The sequence below is a fragment of the Cyrtonyx montezumae genome, unplaced genomic scaffold (genome assembly GCF_038088225.1).
Source record: "Cyrtonyx montezumae isolate F1298 unplaced genomic scaffold, pur_monq_1.0 scaffold_2, whole genome shotgun sequence".
In the NCBI taxonomy this organism is placed as follows: domain Eukaryota; kingdom Metazoa; phylum Chordata; class Aves; order Galliformes; family Odontophoridae; genus Cyrtonyx; species Cyrtonyx montezumae.
The window spans coordinates 62,255,161-62,277,687 of NW_027071936.1; the positions used below are offsets into that span (position 1 = coordinate 62,255,161).

At 37.7% G+C, this 22,527-nt stretch overlaps 1 protein-coding gene across 4 annotated transcripts in view; it reads right to left on the reverse strand.

The window, feature by feature from the left end:
- Positions 1-858: 858 nt before the first annotated feature.
- The window catches only part of MAEA (macrophage erythroblast attacher, E3 ubiquitin ligase), a 44,671-nt gene continuing 23,002 nt past the window's right edge, over positions 859-22,527 (reverse strand). For all 4 annotated transcript variants that reach the window (XM_065735908.1, XM_065735910.1, XM_065735907.1 and 1 more), the window contains 6 exons: positions 13,493-13,615; positions 11,433-11,509; positions 5,130-5,238; positions 3,259-3,392; positions 2,516-2,711; positions 859-2,083 (listed from right to left, as the gene is read on the reverse strand). In XM_065735908.1, coding sequence (XP_065591980.1) covers positions 1,988-2,083; positions 2,516-2,711; positions 3,259-3,392; positions 5,130-5,238; positions 11,433-11,509; positions 13,493-13,615 — 735 coding nt within the window. In that variant the 3' untranslated portion in view covers positions 859-1,987. The remainder of the gene's footprint in view (positions 2,084-2,515; positions 2,712-3,258; positions 3,393-5,129; positions 5,239-11,432; positions 11,510-13,492; positions 13,616-22,527) is intronic.

The window sequence follows — 22,527 nt, forward strand, 5'->3', positions numbered from 1 at the left end:
AAAGAAGCAAATGCAACGATTACCAAAACCTGCTATCATTTGCCAGTTACCATGCACTTCTGCAGAAATGATCAAGAAACCCAACATACATATACAAAAGAAAAATACACCCCTTGCCTCCCTGCCATCCCATGAAGTAGGAAGAAGTGAAGTTGCCACTCTAAAAAGTTCTCCTTGCCCTTCTCCTACTACGATGATGCGTAGAGTCAGCAGAACAAGAACTGCTGCACTTGGATTTCAGCAGTGCTGCTCCCCAGGGCAAGTCTGAGCTGATGCTCCTTATCTTGCATTATCAGGAAGAAAACAAAAATCACTTTGATAGCCAATGACTCCAGTTACTGATGCCAGCTCTCATTATGTCTCCACCTAAGCAGGAGTCACCTATACCTGTTACTTCAGGAAATGCTGAGGGAAGCAGACACTTCCAGCAAGAAGCACAGGAAAAACTGGTCTCTGTCAAGCTGACAGCTCCACAATGCTCCAGGTACAGCAGTTCAGAAGCATCAATAACATGTGCTCATTGAAAATGGAGCCTTTGAAGACATACCTCGTGGGAGATCCTGCTGAACTGATGAAGCAGACATATAATCTGTTTTTATATCTGTAACCTCTGAAGTTCGATTTTGCTAGTCCTGTAGGAAACAGCAGAACTGACTGAAATGTAGACTGCAGCGCACGGTTCATATATGAACAGTTTAAACCAAGAATGGGTATTTGAGTGAGATGCTCTTACTTTAGAGCCTGAAAAAACATGGATGATTTCACCTCCCATGACACTAGAAGACATGTGGAAGTTGCATTCCTTGTGCAACTACTACAAGAGGTTGACTTTGTTTTCAACATTTACATAGAAGCAACTTTCTTATTTTATATAATCAAGAAATGGAAAACAGTTTTTATTAACATGTTTTACATTTACAATCTTTTATTAGCTAATCAACATCAACATGCAAAAATAAGCGCTAAATACAAACCTCTACAATATGGTTTTGTTTAAACTACAATGATTTAATTCTTTTCAAAAGTCATAAGGATGTGTTCTGTAGTCATTAAAATTGAACTATTAGTTTCAGTAATGAATACTATTTAGGCCCTAAAATTATGTAATTATCCTGCAAGGCATCTTCAGAAACTTTGCCCAACACTTAAGAATACCAGCTCATTTTCATGTGAGTACATTCTCAAAGCAAGAAATAAGGCAGTAGCACTAATGATTTCATATTGAACCCTATGCACATAACTAATAACTTTAGAAGGACTTTAACACTATGGTAGACTGGAAAAAGAACATTTAAACAAGCATCAGATTTTGCCTGAAATGTTCTCAGTTTCTCTCAGTATTTATGCAATCTCCTTAAAATATTTGGGTTTGGAAAAAAAGACCCCTTCAAACCGGTCCCTAGTTGATCCTCCAGAGAAGCCAGTCTTGTGTCAATGACATCAACATTTTCTCCATGGAAATAAGTCACAAGATTCGTGTTCGGGATTACTTCACGAGAGGATCATAAAGAAGGCAAAGAGGAGCTTAAAGGAGAATATTTGTAGTACTGAAATCTTTCATAACAAAAGGGTCTTGGACAATTGTGAAGAAGAGGGAAGAAAAATGGATTTAGTTTCCAATCTGTTGCAACTTTTCCCCCAGTGCAAGTGTCCATCTTTAAAGAGAGTTATCCTTTAAAAGATGAAAGTACTTTTGAGAAGTCCAATTTTTGACCTTACGTTACAAAACCTTGACAATCAAAGTTTCTTTTTGTTTTTATTCAAGTACAAACTTAAGTCATAATTCCTCTTTTCTTTTGTTTAAAGAGTGTTTATTGTTGCTCATTGATCTTTGGTCGCAAGAAACAATAATGCCACCGACAGGTCTGATCACCAAGGTGGCAGGTTTTGCTTCTTTGCCACACATTAAGGCCCCCCCCTTTACAGGGAATGCCAATGTACACTGTGTCAAAATTCCAGCGGCACTTTGTCTTGTGTTTTTACGGACCTACATGATGTAGACTTTCTCAGCTTGTGAGAAGTTGAAGACTTCTTTGGTTCTTGGGCAAATTACTTTGTCATCTTGACGAATAGAAAGCAGAGACTAGAAAAGAATGAAATCAAAAGATAATATTCACAACAGTATCTCAAGGGATTCATAACTCAGCATTCCTCTCCACTGTTTAAAAAGAAAAGAGGGGGTTGTTTTCTAAAAGCATAGTCTGAGGTGAAAATATCTTTGTCCACAAGTTACTTGCTCTATATTACTACACTCCAGAGGGGAAAATTTCCACTGCCATTTGATTTCATGCTATTAGCTTCCAAGTTCATCATACATCATCTTCTTTAATAAACAATTTTCTCACATTCAATCCCATAAGATTTACTGTAAAAAGGGTTGTTGGGTTTTTTTTCCCCCTCCTAATAGAGATGATGCTTCCAGCTTTCTGAGTTTAAAAGCTCTTATTTTGATAGAGGAAGTTACTGTGACCACTGCTATTTCAGACATCAGTGAGGCATTGATTTCAACACTTACATTGTATCCATAGACATATCCATTTGGTAACATCATGGGAGGATTATTTTCATTCATTACATCCCCCGAAATCTTGCAGACTAGTCGGGAGTTGGCACAGTGTGCCATAGGCAGAGGCTGAGCCAGCTTGTTCAGGGATTTGCTACACACAGGGCAGTCTGGGTTTTTTGAACTCCCATCCTCTTTATAGCACTGTCTATTTAACAACAAGTTAAGGTACAATCAGCGCATCCAACAGGAATCAGTTCATTAATTAAATACATCAGAAATACAGTGAGATTGCAAATTTTGCCTAGGTTAAACTTGAAGTTACATACATTGTGTAACGTGTGCATACGAAAACCAAGTGCTTGGTTTCAAGAAGGAACAGCAGTGAGCAACACTTACTTGGCACACTCCACAGGTTACATTTTTCCTCTAGAGCACATCAGCAGCACCAGACCTTCTTCAATTGTCTATATTGTGTAGCAAACACAACCAGTCTTCTGCAGATGCAGGATATATTTGAATATCCATACAAAAACAAGTAGTATAAACTCTTACATGGTTAAAACAAACTAGCTCTCACCCAGCTCCCTAACTTCTGCAAATTTGTTACCCTATGATGTGTGCAAAGATGACCCAGTACAAAAACAATGTAGAAGCAAAAATATACATATGTCAGAACTTTCTGTGCTCTCTGAAAAGTACTCACAGAAAAAACACTTTCTATGCTCAACAGCAGCATCTGCATTGAAGGATACGGTGTTTTTATAGCTGAAAGGCCTGCCTGGAGTGTTATAGTAAAAACAGAATTGTTTCCCAGCTGATGTAGTCTGTAGTTATCATATCTAAACTGCTGTATCAGCATTCTCCATCGAGCAGGGTCCAAGAGATCCTGTTAAAAAAACAACACAACTATAAGTTGTTTTTAATCTAGTTATCCTAGAGGGGAGCCTGCAAGCAGTACAAACTCACTAGACTGAATCCACTATGAGCTAAAAGGTATACATGCAAACACACAGTAAGAATGTACTTGTTTAGAAAGGACCTCTTAACACTACGCTAGCAGAACTGTCAATAAAGCATTGCATAGAACAGCTAGCATGACGACATTCAGTCTCCAATCTTCTCATTGTACTTCCACATGAGTTCCTGAAAACATGAGATCTTAGCTCAAAGAACATGCTTTACTTCTTAATACTCATCTACTTAGAGGTTCCACTAAGCAGTTCTGCAGTAAGCAATGTCCCTACACTCATCCTTGCTCTATCGACATCTAATGTTTTAATTCAATTCTGTAAATCTGTATAAGGATTTTTGTTTGGCATTCCAGAATAGCAGCCTACTTATGAAGCAACATTAGTATGTGGACATTTGTTCCAAAGCCCCTGAACCAGTAACATCAGATCTGGCAGACATTGGTTGAAAAGTCAGAAGCATTTTTACCTCAAGTCAGACTAATTCTATCAATATACCTTTAAAACATTGTTTATGGAATTTCCAATCACTTGTGAAGTGAAGGAGTTTAATTTGAAGAGCTGGCACAGCTCCAGCTTAGAGAAAGTTATAGACTTTTATAGACTTAAGGACACATTTTTAATGTGCTGTAATGCTACAGGCTATAGACAAAACAGACCTAAGTACAAAATATAGCCTTACATTTAAAATAATAAGACAATCAAGAACTAAATCCACAGAAGACAAAGATACTTTGAACTCTAAAGTCATGCCTTGAAGAATCATGTAGGAAGAGAAGACTCTGAAAACACACTTGTTGTATTTCATGTATTTAAAGACCTTATCCTTCTTTCTGCTAGAACCTCTCCCTTTCTACCCATAACTTACTTTTTTGTTATGAGAAACAGTGCTTATCAGTCTTAGAAATAAGCTCAATGTTTATCAACTGCACATGCTACACTTTGAGGCAAACAACAGAAAACTTTAATATTAGATTTTATTAACCAGGTTTTAAAAGAAAGTAATTCAAGGACAATACGCTACACAGTAGCAGAAACAAATTCACAACATAAGATATCAACCTATGTAGGCAGTGATATTACCACAATGCAGACATCAGACTGTATGCTTTACCCTGCACCACCCCGGGCTCTCTCTGCCTCACCTCACTTAAATCCTTAAGCAAGGAAAGAGAAGAGAGGATGGAGTCCATCACCTTCTGTTGTGATCACCTGTGCCATTTGAATGATCTTTACCCCAACCCCAAGAAGGACACTAACCTGAAGAGTGCAATAAAGGCCCACTGCTAATCTATTAAGGCAACAGTCTAATGTGTTAAACTGTTTTTTTTTTTTAACCTTTTACTTCCCTATCTTCTGTTCTGATGTGTTTGCACATCATGCTTTCAGACCTACAGATCTTTAGCACTGGGGTTGTGGTAAGCCCAGCTCAAGGGCTATCTTAAGAGTAAGATCCAACTGCAACTGATATTATCTACAGGCAAGGGATGGTAGTAAAATTAAGGACTATACACATGGATTTTTTAGAAAGTCAAACTAGGAAAAAAGTTATTTATCTACAGATCATCCTTGCATTCTGTTGTAAGGAAAAAGAAACTACAAGCTTGTTTTATTATCCCACCGTATCACTGGATTTCAAGCATAACATTACCTACCTTATAGGGGGAGATATGAGTGTCTGAAGGAAAAGCCAACATCCCCATCACTTGTCGAACCTCATCCAGCTGACTTCCCTCAGCCTGACTGAAGTGCTTCCTTGCATGTCTGAAATGGAATATTTAGACTTTTCAGATATGGCTGTTTCTACATGAAATAAATTCATGTTATGTTCAACTTCAGAGAAAAACTAAATTCTGCTCTCAAAACACAATCAAACATGTGGTGTACATGGAGGACTTACAGCCCCACAAATAGGATTGGCAAGAATAACTTCAAACACTGAGAATTTTATACTGCAATTACTTAGAAATCAAACTTTCTACTGCAGCATGTAATCTTACCTCATCTACACCCAAAATGACAGATCCAACACTGGTTGAAGAAATGTCTCCATTTACAGAAGCTCAATGTATCACACTTTTGCATACATTTGTAAGAAACAAGTGTGGTCCAATAATGTGGTAAATGTGGTATTCCAAACCAATAAAAATCAAAGCATTTAAAACTGCATCTTGTTTTCATTGACATTTGAGAGAACATCTACCTCTGACTAAGTGATTACTCTGTACAGGCTAGAAGGCAGCATCAGTTTCTGTACAGACTACCAGAAATTGCAAAGTAATGCAATAAAACTCACCCTGATACTAAAAGCTTTTTTAATACTGTGAAAAAAATAGAACTTAGTCACAAGTTCATACAGAACAGATACAAGACTGAAACTTAGATATTTGAAAGAAGTATGAAAACTACCATGAACATCTTTAAAGCAGAGAAATTAAGATCACTCACAGAATGAACACTAAGAAACTAGAGAATTATCAGATAGGGATATCTACTTTAAAAGCCTGTATGGAAACTTCCCATGTAGTCTTCTCAACACAAGTTTTCAACTCTCTAATCTTTTAACTGGGAGATTAGTTCAGCATTTCTGCCAAAGGCCTTTTCCATTGCTGCACAAGTGTTGTAGACTGAATACAGAATCAGCTCTGTATTGGATTCCTGGCATTGCTTAAAGGTAGAGAAGTCTCCTCTGTGCTGCATTTTCCCCACATCTTGTATTATAGTGAAGATAAAAGTTACCTCTCAAGTACCACAATGAGTGCTTCTTCTGAGCTTGTCAGAGATCTCTTTATCTAAAAGTCCAAATGACTTTGAGAGCACAGAGTATTCAATTGTCCAAACTGTTCTTCTTGCAAAGGAGAGATACAGATTTTTTATTTTAATTTTTTTTAACTGTGTTCCACTAACTGTGCTTAGGTCACCAACAACATCATGAGAATGCTCTCTTCAGCAGTGTTTCAGTGCTCCTACTTCCTCACCCACCCAAACCAGGAAGCAGTGGAAGTTATGCAGCACAGAGTGTTTCCACTCAGCTTCCTATTTTGGGTGAGCAATTCAGGAATGTAAATATCGTTCCCCAGGTGATAACTGTTATGATAGGAAAAGTACAAAACTCATGCCCTGCGAGCAGAGACTAGGCAGCCTAAGCATGCTGGAAGAAAGCTCAAGTGCTCATGTAGCCCTGCACATGAAAGCAATAGCTGTTTAAAAGATAGCTCAGGCAAAGCAAAAATTCAGACCTACCAGTCAAACAGGATTACTGTGCGCACACATGAGGGAGAGGAGGAAGAAAAAAACCTTAAAATGATCTGATCACTCTGCACTTGTGTTCTGTGATGGTAAAATAGAAGCAGTAATTCAGTTTTGCAACATCCTCTTTAGATCTGCAGCCCTACTCCCTGTCGAGCATCAACAACTCATTCTTACATCCCTCTTGTTTATAGGGAGACCCAAAGCTGCAACATGCAAATACTGACCACATTTAACATTTGTGTTTGAATATCTAGAATAAATTGTGTATGCATATTTTAAACCAGCTTATGTTAGCCTTTCAGGTGAGAAATGCTCACCAAGCTGTACTTCCATGACTTGAGAAATGCTGAGCAACTTACAGAATGGTTCCCATTTTTAGTTCTTCCAGAAGTAATTAGGTTTTGTGAAGATACATTGTGTTAGTTTTTATCTCCTGATTTTCTCTGCCACATCCCTTATAAAAACAAGGAAGTCTTCCCACTAAGCTTGAGATGCTAATGTCCAGATCTCATCTACTGAGAGCTAGCAAGCCACATTAAATTGAAGATATGCTTTAGAAAGAAGCAATTTCGGTCATTCATGGCACTGTTTTTTATTTCCACACTGGGAAGCAAGAGGCAATACTATGAGTATGTGAATGCAAAACTTTAAAGTAACACCTTACCTGCTCCCATCCCATTATTTAACCCTTCCCTTTGCATTCTGCTATTTCTATTCTCTCCATCTTAGTCCAAATGTCAAGCTCTTGGAGGTACCTATGAACACTGTTATAATGCTTACTGCAATGTCTGTACTATCACTAGCACATACTTGTCAGTATAGCTTTAGCAGTGTGTTAATTTTTTCATCATCATGTGTGGGCCATCACTGAATGCTCCTTTTTCAAATAGGCATTTACAGAATCACTCTGCTTTTGGAAATACTTCCATGAGCTGAAGGAACAGTTATGTATGCAAACAGCACACTTGGCAAATCCAAAAGGGAAAGGATATCTGCGAAGACTTGATTTACAGGCTGCCTGAGAGTACAATGTTTTTGGAAAAGTACTTAAACTACAGAACGTGCATGTACACATCTATCATGTCTGAATACTTTCATTTAAGTATTTATCAGGAAGAAACAGTAACTTAACATGAACGTAGGGTGTTATCAAGAGGATTTATTTTTTCTGCTCAGTCTTTCAGACTCATTCCTGACTGCATTTATCTCAGAGACCATTATGACTACCAGAAAAATTTATCAGAGCACTTAAAGTTTTATTATCTTTATGCAACTGTTCAAGCTGATCTTCCCTACCTCTCAGGAGATGAAGGAAAGAAACTGCATAAATACCCTCACAGGGGATAAGTATACTAAAATTAGTGGCCATTTTCTTTGTACATCACTGTCTACTCTTATTTACTATGTTTGTTCTTTATGTCTTAAGGGTATAGGGTGTTCTGATAAGATTTTAGCTGAGAACTGTGCATCCAAGGCCTCCCATGAAAGCAAAGCTGTAGAATACCGTCAGACTTAAGAATGAAGTTAGTGAGAGCCCTGAAAGCACGACATGAGTGCCATTCATTGTTACTGCAGTAGGCATGGGCTTTATGCAACCTGAAGAGATTGCAGGAGTACAGGCTGATGAGTTAGCCTGAGAACTCTGTGATGTATTTAGGCAGAAGTGATTTACTCAGTATTGAAAAAACAGCTTCAGAACATTCTTGAAACAAGTTCTCTGAAACCCACTCTGATAAGCTACCTTAGAGCAAGGTCAGTCTGTACTTCTATTCTAAAAAGCTACAGAAATTCAAACACACGTTTAATAAGATAAATATTTTTAAGGCTCACATCTGTTTCATCCTAAAAGCAGTATGGCACTTTAGAGGTTCGCAGCAGGCAGCAAGCAAAGCTTTCAAACTTATTTAAACACCAGCTGCGTTTCAACAAAATGTCAGCTCTCTGAGTTCCACTCGCACAGGAAACTACTTGGTAAACAGCCTTTCTCTGCTTTCTAATGGATGCCTGACCTATTTATTGCACCACGGACACAATACTGGAAGAATCCTGCTGCAGGCACTTCACAGAAGCAAGCTAATAAAAACAAGTTGCAATGGTTTGCAGCAAGACTTATGCTACACCTTCCTAAAAACATCTTCCCTTATTACATACTTATTTTGAAGCAAAGTAGAGCACAATGCCAAAAGCCAACATTAAGCCACATTCTTTAAGGACAGCACTGAGAAGTTGAACTCGAAGTACCAAATTACCAGAAGTCATCATGTTAGAAAAGTGAACTGAGAAGGCCTTCTGCAGGCCCTTTTCTCTGAGAAGTTATAAAATTAAAGCAGTATTATCATCTCTGGCAAGTTAAAACTGCCAAGTGTAAAGACATAGCAACCCTGAACTTCAACAGGTACGTGGAATCTACATGCTCTATCCTTAACACCACAATATATTGATACTTATATCCAATGTAGACAGGACATACAAGTTTTAAATCTTAAATAAGGCTTTAAATCTTAAAGGCTTAAATATGCTTTAATACATGTTTACAAAGAAAACCTCAAAGGTAAAAGAATGAACCATCAATCCATAAAAGCCTGTGAAAGTACCAGAAAACCACTGTCAAGAGTGCTGGGTCCTAAAACGAGTGTGACAACTTGTCAATTTTTTGTGATCTGACAAGGAAAAGAAACCAGGAAGAAATGAACTTCTAGAAACAATAACAGAATTCAGAATGAGCTTGTTACTTTGCCCCAGTTCTTAGCCCATCTCCTTACTTCAGCTCTACCCCCACACTGTTTTCCAAGCTACATAAGGAAGTTGAAGCTCAAAAAAAGTAGTTTTTAGAGCACGGACTATTCATTGTTAAGATGCATGACTGCACATTTGGCAAAGCAGCAAAACTAGCAGAGAGCAAAGCTAAAGGCACAGAGGCACAGTATTCACTGGGTATAAAAAGGGCATAATGGGCTTCAGAAGACAGACCAAGTAGTTCAGCCTTTCATCCCTTCCGAAGTACCTGACTTAATTCCTTAGGATCTCATATTCCTTAACAGAGCTCTGTGTACATACCTAAATGTCAGCATGTAGCCTTCCCCATCCATCAATTACCGAGGAACTACAATTATGTAGTGGTTTTATCAGACTGCATATTTGGTCATAAGATGACAACCATTTAAGTAGTGCAAGTAGGAACAATATGAAGTGACTCAAAGCCAGCAACAGATTTGAACAAGACCAGAAATAACAATCTGAAATAACCCCTGAAGCTAAGAAGTGAGTCATTTTGGTGTAGTTGTTGTTGAGAGGCTAGCCTCTCAACATAGAGCTGCCTTTTCCACACTAGATGATCCCTAGAGGTCCTTTCCAATCCCTATAGTTCTGTGATTCTGTGAAGAAGGACCAAGTTTCCTATTCGTTTTATTCAAAAGAAATATCTGGTTCACCTTGCAGAGGAATTGCTACATCTAAAGCAGATGACAGAGCTAAAAAGGCTTTCAGTCTATGCTTATGATACTTGATATGTTTTCTTCAGTTCTGCACTCCTCAGACCAAAAAGCAGCTTTTCCACAAACTACAAACCTCCTGCTGGTTTCAATTTCTAGTACAACTTCAAAGGCAATAATACTTCCCACTTCCTCAACATAAAAACTTGTCAAAAACTTTAAAGTACAGCAGTTATCACTGTGATATATTACAGAAGCATCAAATCTAGCCATAAAACTTGTCAACTCACCCTAGGTTTAAACATCCTTAAACATAAAAACAACCAGAACCTGCTGTGAGGTCCTCTTTCACTTCTCCATGTATCATAAGCTATTGTGCTGGAAGACGTACTTCTTGCTGATGATTCTTACACATGTTATAGCCCAACTATCAAATTTCCACTAACTTCAGCAGAACTGGTTTCTCCCATGATCCTGGAACATTATTCCAAGACTTTAAACCAAAACTGCAAACTAAGAAGCATAAACCAACTCATGAACTGAAAATGCCAGAAAGATCATCTTACAGTTGAAGCCAGGCCATGATCAGACCTAACTTTGAGTTCTCTGACTCATTCACACCACCATGGGCAGTGTTAATTTCTTCTCAAAGTTCTCACGTTTAATGAGTTCAAAAGAAAATGGATATTGAGGTTATTTGGAGCCAAGGAAAGGGAATGAGAGGGTAACACAACAAGACTTGTTATCATCACGTAACAAGGAATTATCAAATTATCCATTCAATACAGGAAGTACAAAAAGTGAACTTGGCCTAAAGCCTAAAAGTGAAGAACAAGATTAGACATAAAAGATAATTCAGTCAAATGAAATGTCAAGCTTCAGACAAGCATTTCTTTTAGCATTTTTTTGCAACAAAACTACAGTGAGTTCCTACAAGGAACTACCCTTACATCTTGAAAAACAATTTAAGGTAAGTTTGTTCATTACAGGTCACCAGAATAAGTAGTTTTAAAACAACTTTTCAAACCCAGAATGAAGACAAAAGATGCAGAGTTTAAATAACAACAGTTCAAAGAAGTTGCATCTGGACTGACATCTTACCTTTGGAATAAAACAAAAACATAACCCCAACTAAAATCCAAAACTTGATCACGATAACACCAGCTAGATCACTTGCAGCTGTGGGGCTTTTGGATATTGCAATAATAGTCACATTACTGAAAATAAAGCATTCTGTCACCATAAGATATTTGTTTAAGCATCCTGATTTCATACCTCACAGCATCCAGTCTCTTGTTCTGTCGAATGAGTTCAATGAACTCCTGAATCCTTAGGCTGAACTCCAGACAACTCTGAGATTGAAGACAAGACAGGGGCTTAGATGGTGCCAAAACAATATTTAACATCTGAAGAAGTGCTGTGTATGCACAACAAAGTAGTGTTAACTACGTGTAACCTTGTTTACTGGCTTTCAGGTGTGCATGCAGAAAAAATTGAAATGCTGTCTACAGACAAGACAAGCAACACAATTTCCTGAAAGCAAACAAAAAGCTCTTCCATTTGCCTCTGCCAAACTTCAGTATTTAGGAGGAATTAACTTTTTCTTGATTGAAAGCATCATTATCCATGATGCAAGTAAGAGTAACAGGTGGTTTCTCTGTACTGTCTTAAAGAGAAAAGCAATAGATTCGGTATTCATTACCTCAACCAAAAACCAGAGTCCTTTCTGAATCCTGAAAAATAACTATTTTTTGAATTACCATGAGTGGTCTGCTCAGCAAATCTATTTTCTCTTCCTAAAGCTTCAAATGAATAGTTGTCTTTTGCTTACTGTCCATCAGTACAATACCATCCATTCCTCAGTGATCTCAGTAGGAATTTGAGCAACTCCAAATTTCTATCAGTTAACTGCCTGGGGTAACTAATGTACACATTTCAGCAACTTCTTGTTTTAAGATTGGAAATGTAAGCCACCTGAAAATAAGTGATGTGTTCTGTCCTGTTACAGTATACTTTAAGGATCGGAAAGAAAGTTTTCCAAGTTTATCTTCCTCTATGCTCAAATCTATGGCTTGCAAAGGACTTTTTTTTTTTACTTAATCTGCAATTGTTAGATAGAATAACAGTTCTTCTGTTCAGATTTTTGCAAAACCCTTATTAAGAACATTGGTAAAATTAGTTTCTATTAAAAAAAAAAATAATGAAACATTTTAATTGTTAGCAATACCAAACCCTAGGGCTCAGTTACTTCGTTAACATGTTTCAACAGTACAGAAAATGCCCACAGAGCTCTCCCCTCCCGCACCCAAGAAAACCCAATCAGCGGAGTCTGTTTTAGTAGGGCTTGCAGAATTTTTCCTTCCATTCTCAAAGGAGAAGGACAAGGAAGACTTTTCCTTACTTATTTGGTAAAGACTGGTCATGAAAAATTAAGATGCTTGGGTGTTTATTTCTTCCATTACTTTATATATTCAAATTATATGTATATTTTTTTCCCCAGCAGTATGACTTTGCAATAGTGTTTATATACCAATTCTGGTTTTCCCTTAACAGTCTCCACAAAAAGATCATTATCTTTAGAGTAATCACTGTCTGCTCTAATCTTGCATCCTATCTTTAGTTCGTTCTCATTTTGGTGCACCCTGAGTGATGGAGAACGTCACTCTTTGCTTATCTTTAAGGGTACTTAATATTTTTCATTAAAGAAAGCTCTTAGCTTAAAAAAACAACTTCTGAAAGAGATTGAGGTTTTGATTAATACAATCAAATGGATTTCTGCAAGCCCTATAAGTGATCAAAACATTTTAAAATATAGAATTTAAGAGACAAGGAACGAAGATACAGTAGGCTCAGGTCACAGTATTCAATGGCAACAAGACAACTTACTATGTTCATTATGTAAGACTTGCTTTTATTTTAGGAAGAAACTCCTCAATATTTTCTCACAAAGTTACTTCACTCAAGTCTGGTCAGTTTTGGATTTATCTATACTACACTTCAAAAAAATATATTTCTCAGACATATGCTTACAAATCAAGCTCATTCTTCCAATATGAACTATGAGCTACATTCTCAGCAGGACACAAAGAGCTATACATGTTTAGATTCACATGCACTGAGACACTACTACACACACTGCATTAAGGTTTGGCACCCACTTGGGCTAGTTCAGCACCAGTAACCTTAACCCTAAAAAATTAAGTTCTGTACTTACTGCCCTCACTTGTATACAATGCCTCATTCAAGATCTATAATTTAAACCAAATTGACCATATCAAATAACCAACTAGTTCATAAAACCACTACTTAGGCAAAACATTGACATGTTTTCATACCTTCATTTTTCTGAGCCTGGATTTGTTATCATGACACCAAGCCAAGCAAGTCATAGTCTCTTGTCTTTCCAATGACTCTTCCACTTCTTTAGCAGTCAAAAACATCTCAATATTTACTAAGTCCTTTAAAAGCAAAGAAAAAGGAAAGCACAGCTTGTTAAATCATACTGATACTTCACACATTTAACCACCTGGAACACAGGGATACAAAAGACTTGGTTCTAGAGACATCTTTAAAGGACTTTAAATATAAAGTAACGATTTTGTAAAGACCGCATTTCCATGTGCCAAGATAAAGACTCACAGTAAAATTACCACTCTTCTAAATCTATTTATGCAACAGAACTAGAAAAAAAAAAAGAGTAAAGATGGCATCTTGAAGTTTTGCAGAGAAATCAACAAGATCTCATCTTGTTGTGATCTCATCTTGATCTCATCTTGCACCACTCAGCGTGGTGCGGTCCACGCTTCCAAGAAAACTTGGTTTCCACAGTGCTCTCTTATGTCATATTTCAATGACAGCATCATTATATAGTTCCTCAACTGCTTAACAAGAGTAGACATGTTTGAAGAAGAAGCATCTGGCATCAAGTTTGCCTGGAGCAAGCCTTGTATACAGCTCTGCTGCTTCATTACAAGCTGCTTTACACATTCATACCAACCAAGACTAACACAACTCCGTAAGATTAAAAATCTCCTAGGCTAGCAAGTAATTTTTTCCCATATATTTCTGAAAAAGGATTTAGTCTGCTTCCAAATGATATGAACAAGATCCACTCTGAATTGGCACAGCCAGAAGTTACTTCTGAGCTGCAAAAACATATCATGCTGTTACAGTTCACACTTCGTTAAAGAAAACACGCTGTGAGATACCATAATTTAATACATGAGCAACAATCCAGTACTTAAGTACTTTTTGATTAACACACCAGTTTTGAACAGGTTCATTTTTATGCAGGCTTCACAGCAAAAAGCAGAAAATCATACAACTGAAACACTAAGTATGACAAATGTTATAGTGGCTGCAGTGATGTAAACCACTCTCTGAAATAGGTGGCATTTTCAGCTGTTAGAACAGCTGAATATATTCAGTCTTAGACTTTCCCGAAGCAAAGTTAAAAAACACATAAGTAGTGCCAGGCATATCACATTCACATCTTGCATTTCACCAGCCAATTTTTGCTTATGAATACAGGAAGACTCCTATTATTGGAAAAGGAGGCCAGGCTGGGCCACGTTTGTCAGAACAGTTATTTACAGAAATGGAGACATGTTCCATGTATCTCTAAATTGCAGCATAAGTGGTTAATCAAAAACTTTTCCTGAGGTTTTCTACACCACTTAACAGTTTGTTTTCAAAGTTGCCAGACAGTTTATGTGCAACACTTGTTACATGTGACTGTAACAACAAAAGCATTACATCATCAAAAGATGAAATCATCATGTAACTCTAGTGTTACCAAATCCAGGTAAGACTGAGGTCAGAGCTAAAGTACTGGCAAGTTTATAAAATGAAATGAATCTTGTTCATGTAAATTAACTGTATAAGTGATTCGACATTCAATGCCACCATATCCATTGCCTTTGTTTGCCCAGCTTAACATACAGCTGCTAAAACTGACCAGTGGTAAGAATAGCATTCTCCATACATCTCTAAGCCGGTATCACATGCAACCTCATGGTAAGAAGCATTTGTTTTTACATCAAATTAAAACAAAAGCATTTTCTTTTACCTCAATAAAGTTAAATCACTGTTACTGTCACATCTGTTAGCTTTTCCTGGCTTCATCAAAGGAAGAGTGTTTTTTTTGAAGATGTGAACAGGTAAATGAGCTGGTAAGAATCCCAACTAACAGTGTTTATCAGTGAGGTGATAAGATAGCAATCTTCAGCTATTTCCTCAACTATTGTTGAGGAAAAGAGGTTGTAGCTGCTGCTGAGAAAGAAAAAAAACTGCAAAGCGAGAATGACTCCTACACCCTTTTACAAATTTGAAATAAAAAAGGTTCTATTTGGTACAGACATGTCAATTAGATTTGTGTTTGCCTAAAGGAGTCAAAGCATAGCAGTTGTCTCCATTAAACAGACAGTATGCATCCAGAAGACAGAATATTTTTAATTGAAAGGTTTTCTTTTGGAACTACAACCGTATTTAAATTGTTCCAATAAATGCTTTTGTTCTCTGCTGAGTAGGTAGAAAGTGATGGAACAATATAAAAAAAGCATTAAGAAATCCATTTGTAGGGAAAGAAATAGCTTATAGATTTGATAACGAACAGTTCTAAGTCTTAATTAAGCAGGCTGACAATCAAAATACTAAAATTCAATCAGGCAATACACTTGAAAAAAAACCTATACAAACTACTGTGACTTTTTAAATCTGATCACACTTTCCTGTTTTGGTTGTGCCTCCACAGTGTACTTCATTAACAACAGCTAAAGAGAAATATGGAGCATGAGAGGATTATTTGGCTTCATTAAGTGTGCAGGTCAACACTACGTTCTATGTGAGATATGAGTTGTTCTCCATCTTGCATTTAAGTTACAAAGAATTCTAAGGTCTCTAGTTATCATCTTTTGCAACACTGCAAGTATTTCTTCATTTCACAGCTTCAGTTTTCACATTAAAAGCAATTGCAATATTTTATTCCCAAAGACTACAGAAGTTATGGGCAAGCCTTGAGCTGTACAGTGTTATCAAATCACAACTTACAAGCACACCTCCAGCCTCCTGAGCATCTCCATGATAATTTTTCCTAAATTAACTCACAAATACGGAACACTTGAGTTCTGTCAAGGAGATTAAGTAATGGCAAACCTACATTCAGGTAGGAGAAAAAGCCCTCTGGCCATAAATATTATCAAAAATTGCACAAAGAGGGGGAACATCCCTCTTCCTTCTGCAGAAAGCAAAGAATTAGCAGCTACATTTTATTGTTTCTGCTTAAAACTATTGGACCCAAGTCAACCCCACTTCCCATCTACTCACCAGGTACCAGAAGGATAACTGTTTAACCACTGGATAAGCATTATCATAAAATGACTATTCAATTCCATTATGATAGTTCAAACTTCACAGAGAAAAAAAAGACCTATTACAGAAAATTGCATTCAGAGTCTGAAGACACTTATGTGAAACCAGAGACTTATTTATACATCTATCCATCACCCTGTGCACAGCATGATTTACATATATATAGCTTTAAAACATCACTACTACTTAAGCTGCAAGTGCTTACAGGGAAGAAGGCTACCAACCCTATAATACCGCACAGAATTCCAATAATTAAGGTATAAAATACCTTGAAGAATGAGGATTCCTTTACTATGATGATTACCACCTATAATCCTGGCCAACATAAAATCCACAGTCCTACGTAAGTGCTTCTATTTTCTTTCTCTGAGATGGGTTCTCAGTAAAGAACATCCCCAGCATGTACAGGCACATCTCCTCCTTTGAGGACATCTTGAACTCTGATCACTGCCAGCAGGAGCTGACTGCAGTACAGCCCTGGGCTAAGACTGAGAACACCTTGGTTTCTCACCTGAGCAGCAGCACTCCATTTTCAAAAGCCTCCATCACCCACTCTGACTGAAGTAGCCAGCTGCAAACACTAATTAGTTGTTAGATACCAAACCACCCTGGAGAGACTGAAAACTTTCCTCCCTAGAAGAAGCATTCAGAATTAAGTCTACATCAGCTGTAGGAAAACCTGCAACGAAGTCAGTTCTAAGAGCTCCAAAAATCCTTGAAGGACTGCCTTGGTATGAAAAATAATCAGTGTAAACACTAATTTCAGGCAGCAAAAGTAAGAAGAATGTGAGAAATGGGCTCAAATTCATGAATCCACGTGGCTGTGATGGAAAAAAACCCATGATGATTCACAGAAAATACACTGAACATTGCATGAGAAGAACAGCTGTGAAATGAAGAGATGCATACTGAAGGCAGTAAGATAATTTGCTTTTAAGTTAAGGATATTTTAACTTTATATAATTTTTAAATGGAACACAACTATGTATGCGACAAAGCCTTTCTACTACAAAGTTTTAAAGCAAATGAGAAATTGGCAACCACACATTCAAATGTCAATTAAATTTAAGCAAAGTGTGTAATTGAGGTCCCTATATTGAAACAGAATTCAGTAGTGAACTGGAGAAAAAGCAGCGTCTCCACATGCTTATAGGAATTAACACGGCAAAGGCAGAGTCTTGCTAGGAATAATGAATGCCAAATTTGTTTGTCTTTTTACTCTGAAGGACTTGCACAACTGCTGACAATACATATCTGCACAGGATTCCTTTATTCCAAGACTCCGGCAAACTTTATTCACTTCACTGCAAGCTAACTGCATCGCAGTCAACGACAGCAATAACTCAATCCAAGAGGTTTTTTTTTATTGACTTATAAAAGTGACCTCTTCAAAGATGGCAACGCTAGAGCTCCCCTGGGACATCTTCAGAAAGCTGCAACCTCCTATTTAAAGATTAGCACAGATGCAGAACCCTTCATCCATTTTGTCTGAATTTGTTTATCTATCTTTAGACAGTAATCACTCACTGAGTAAATTAAAACTTTATGATTAAACTGCATATTATTCATTAGTTCCAGACATAACCAACAGACAGCAATGTGTGAGAAGTAGCTTGATTCACAGCAGGTATAATTCTGAATTTCAGTGCAAATCATTTTTAACAGGTCAGTCATTCGCTATTTTTATAAGCCTGCTCCTAAACAAGAACCAAACTTGATGCCAAGTGGAGATATGACAGTTTTAGAGAGACTGACTTCCTATAGACACTACAAGCATAAAAGCACCATTCTCACATTAAAAAGGCTCTGCTGAAGTACTTAAGCATTCAGTAGTATAACAGGTAGTTTAAATGGATGTTTACTATATGAAATACAATAGACACTTGGATCACTTCAGAACAAATCTAAAAAAAGCTGTGTTAAGCTTTCAATATCCCACATATTGAACTATCTATCCTGAACTTGGAGCCTAACCTCCAGCAGAATTTAGGAAAGTTATAAAACAGAAGTACAATAATGAAGAGCTACAAACAAAAGGTGACATAAGTGTTACATACTTGTATACAAACTGGTTTGATTTTCCTCTGTGATGAATACACAGCAAGTGCACGAGTTGCCCTGATGCTGCAACTATCATTACACAGCTCAAGAATAAAGCAGATGCAAACACCTGCAAAGGTGGGCAACAGGACCTTTGGGGGAAGGAGGAGGTTACCATTTTTCCACAACGGAGAAAGAATGAAAACGTGTCAAGCCTAGACTAGAACACATCACAGTGCCTGCAGGGCCCGTTCTTTTGTCCCTATACAAAGGGAAAAGGGAAAGTTTGCTTACTATAGGAACTCATCCTTCAAAATGAATTCAGAGTATGAAAAAAACAAACCCACTCAGAATGCAGAAATAAAACAGAAGCACAGGTAGTGACAAACCAGCAACACCACAGTTAAAGTTCTGTTAAAGAGGCACAAATTAACATTAAGAGGCCTCCTTACTCCCTGCTCATAAAATAGTGTTGTCTGAAGTTCATTAAGCTACTATTAAGTGTTATAATGCTACACATTAACAGCACTACAGAGAAAATAAACAGAGTAAATGATGGAATGCCCTACTCAGAAGCCAGCTGCAAAGCCAGTGCTATGAAAAAAAGCAGAGAGACAGCCAAACCACAGACCCAGCAACAGACAAGGCAGAGAAGTTTTTGTCTATAAAGTAAACAGTATTCCATGGTGTACACAGTTGAACTCTTGCATGAGAGCATCTTCTGTGACCTCTATATAGCACAGATCTTTTATTTTACCCAGTTATCTCTGAAGGACCCCAGTTAACTCAAAGACACTGTCAGTCAGAATACTGCCCTTGGCATGAAGAGATGTTGCTGCTGCTTTTGGCAATTGGTTCTAATGAATAAACTTAGAAGTTAATTTTATTTCATATTAGCCATTTTAAACTTCTAATTCCATGTACTGCTTCTTTCTTATACCTTTCTTCACTAGATGACATAGCCCCTCAAATTACTACTTTTTTGCTCCTGTACCTCACAATTCCCCTACCAAGCTACTCCCAACCCCTGCTCCTTACATCTGTCAATGCCATGTTTTCCAACAGCTTTACTAAAGTAGAGACCAAGATGTACAGATTCAGCTATTAACTGCTCCACAGCCAAATAAAGAAGTGTTTTGTTCGCCAACTTTTCCTCACACTCATCAGTCATTTTGGTGGAGCCCCACAGTGCAGCTAGCCAGGCTGGTTATTATAGCAAGTTGTTTTCCCAAAGCCTCTCATCCTGTCTCAGCAGCTTCTGCAGCTCAGCAAATAGCTGCACCTCACCCAGCAGAACATCATAGCAAGCTTCACACAGCAGTGTCTACGCCAGACTGGTGCAACAAAGCCTTTAGAGTTTTTAAGTTGCATCCACAGGCAGGAAAAAGCTCACAATTCTGCTTTCTGTAGTAGAAAGCATATTTCCTTCTGTTGAGGAAAGAGGAGCAACCCTTGGTCAGGTGGGCACAAACTGCTGCCATTACTCAAGCAGGAACAGTCAGCTCTAACAATTCAGACAAAAATAAATTCCACTCACCCAGTATTGTAATAGGAGAAAGCATAACACACAGAACATTTACCTTCTGTAGGAATATCTACCAGGAAGAATGTATAATAAAAAAAATAGGTCTGCTTTCATTTATGCCTCTAACACATCAAGACAGCCTCTACTGGAGAGCTCTATTCTACCTTTAGATAGCATTTCACTTCAAGAACCTTGAATGACAGTATATTTTAAAAAGAGATTTTACAAGCCTTTCAGATTAAGATTTTGAAACAAAATGTTTGATATTTACGATCAGGTAACCCATTTTGTCTAAAAGAAAACTGAAAAAGGAACCAGCCTCAATATCACAACATACTTCATGCTGTCAGCTTTCAAGTGTCAAATGATTTGTAATGAGAAAGTTTGTTATTCTAGACTGATCTTTACTATTAAGTATTTACATATTTGGAACTCCCAAAGATGCTGGAGACAAACTGCAGATGTAAGGCTGTTCAGGAATTAAAGCACTCAAATTCAGATGAACACACTCAGATGTTCGCTACATCAATCTACTGGAAGTTGCCATGCCTACACTAAGAACATTAAAAGGAGACCACGAGTTGCTCATGTACAGCTTAGCACTTCAAGGTAGCAGCCAGGCCAGTTCAGCAGCTCCTTTATAGACAGCCTCCTCCAACCTCTCCAGCGTGGGAATCACAGGAGATGGACACAGCAGACAGCTTCACACAAACCAACTTTCACCATTCTGCATAACAGTGAAGCAAAGACTATGTGCAAGTGTGATCACAAGTTTTTAGTTACCTACTTAGAAGTGTTATGAGCATAAACTTATTTTGATGATGCTCAGGTGTTTCCCTAAGCCATTCCTGGACCACATCTTAATGATTCATAAGGGTACAGTGGTGTGACATAAGGAAGTATTTGTTCAGCTTTCAGCTTTAACATCACATCACTTCCTTCATGCAAACTTAAGTTTTTATAAGCACTTGTATTTATTTCTTAGTGAAGCAATCATAGCACTGACACCTATCCTACTCCAGAAGAAAGTTCTAAGAACACTGAATCAGTATCAGGCAGCTTTTAGATTTAGATTTCACTCCTGCTTCCTCTAGTTGTACACATTAAGTGTAAAGGACCATTTCAGGCCTCTAGGGCCAAGGCTGGCAGAAGCACAGCTGTACATAACATGTACTTCTCATATACATGCTTACTGTCAGTCTACATGCATGAGTAGAACAATACTGTCAAAGCAGAAGCATCTCCAGCAGCACAAGAAGTCCCAGCGGAGCACAGATCACTTTCCAGGAAGTGAAAAGTGACATTACCTGCACACTACTCCTTATATACTGATCTATCTGCAGCTCACTGACACTGAACACCTTCATCTTGCACATCCCTAAGAGCAAGAATACCAGCTGCACAGGCACAATAAAACTTTCAGAGTGGGATGTAGACTACCATCTAAATGTGCAGTTAAATCCTGAAAGCTATGTGCATATGATGCAGTACCATCTACTCTGCTTTGTCAACTACCAAATATGAGCTTCAGAGTCCTAAACAAACCTATCACATTTTGATCAGAAGAACACTCCTGGAGAGCACTCACTTTTTGATAAGAGACTCAACTGTATTCCAGTTTATGATGCACAAGAGTGCATGCCATTTTCACTTCCCATTTCTCTTCATCTTTAAAGAGTAGGAAAATGAAGTTACTCAAGAAAAGGGTGATTTCACAAGATGCAGCTTTGGAATCAGGTCTTGCTCCGTAACAAATCATTTAGCAGTCATCCCAAACCTCAGCTCAAAGATCCATTTCACAGTTTTGAGGATTTTTTTCTTTAATAAAGCAAAGAGACTCTAACTTGAAGGCAGGGGTAACGTGATATAGGGTATGTAATGAAAGAGATGGGGCACTTGGTCAAAAGCCATGCAGCTTGTCTTGAGGAATGTAAGTCTCTCTTATTCTAAAGGTCATCAAAATAAGATTTCATGACTCCCATAACCAAATTAGATGACAGAACACACCTGAGTTTGCTGCAGGCACCTTTCCAAATACTCAGAGTTAATAAATCTATCCAAAGTTACTTCCAAATAATTAAAACTGAAGCTGTGTCTACACAATAGGAAGGAGGAAAAACTGGACCAAATTATACAGAAGGGAGAAGAGTAAATCAACTTTCTGAGACAGTGACTGCCACACTTCTGAACTGGATTTTGATTATAAGTGAAAGGAATATTTGCTGCACCAGTTTCAAAGATAAAGTACTTCCAGAATGGCTTTTCCAGTGCCTGCTCTGTTTTAGTATTCCACAGGGACTAACAGTGACCAAAAACAAGTTCTGCTTGAGAAAGAACACACTGACAAAAATAGCTAAGATTGAATTCCCACTTCAAGAAAATGATTTTCTTTAGAGCAGTTCTTAACTGGTGTAGCACTGCTTGAAGTGTCAAGAA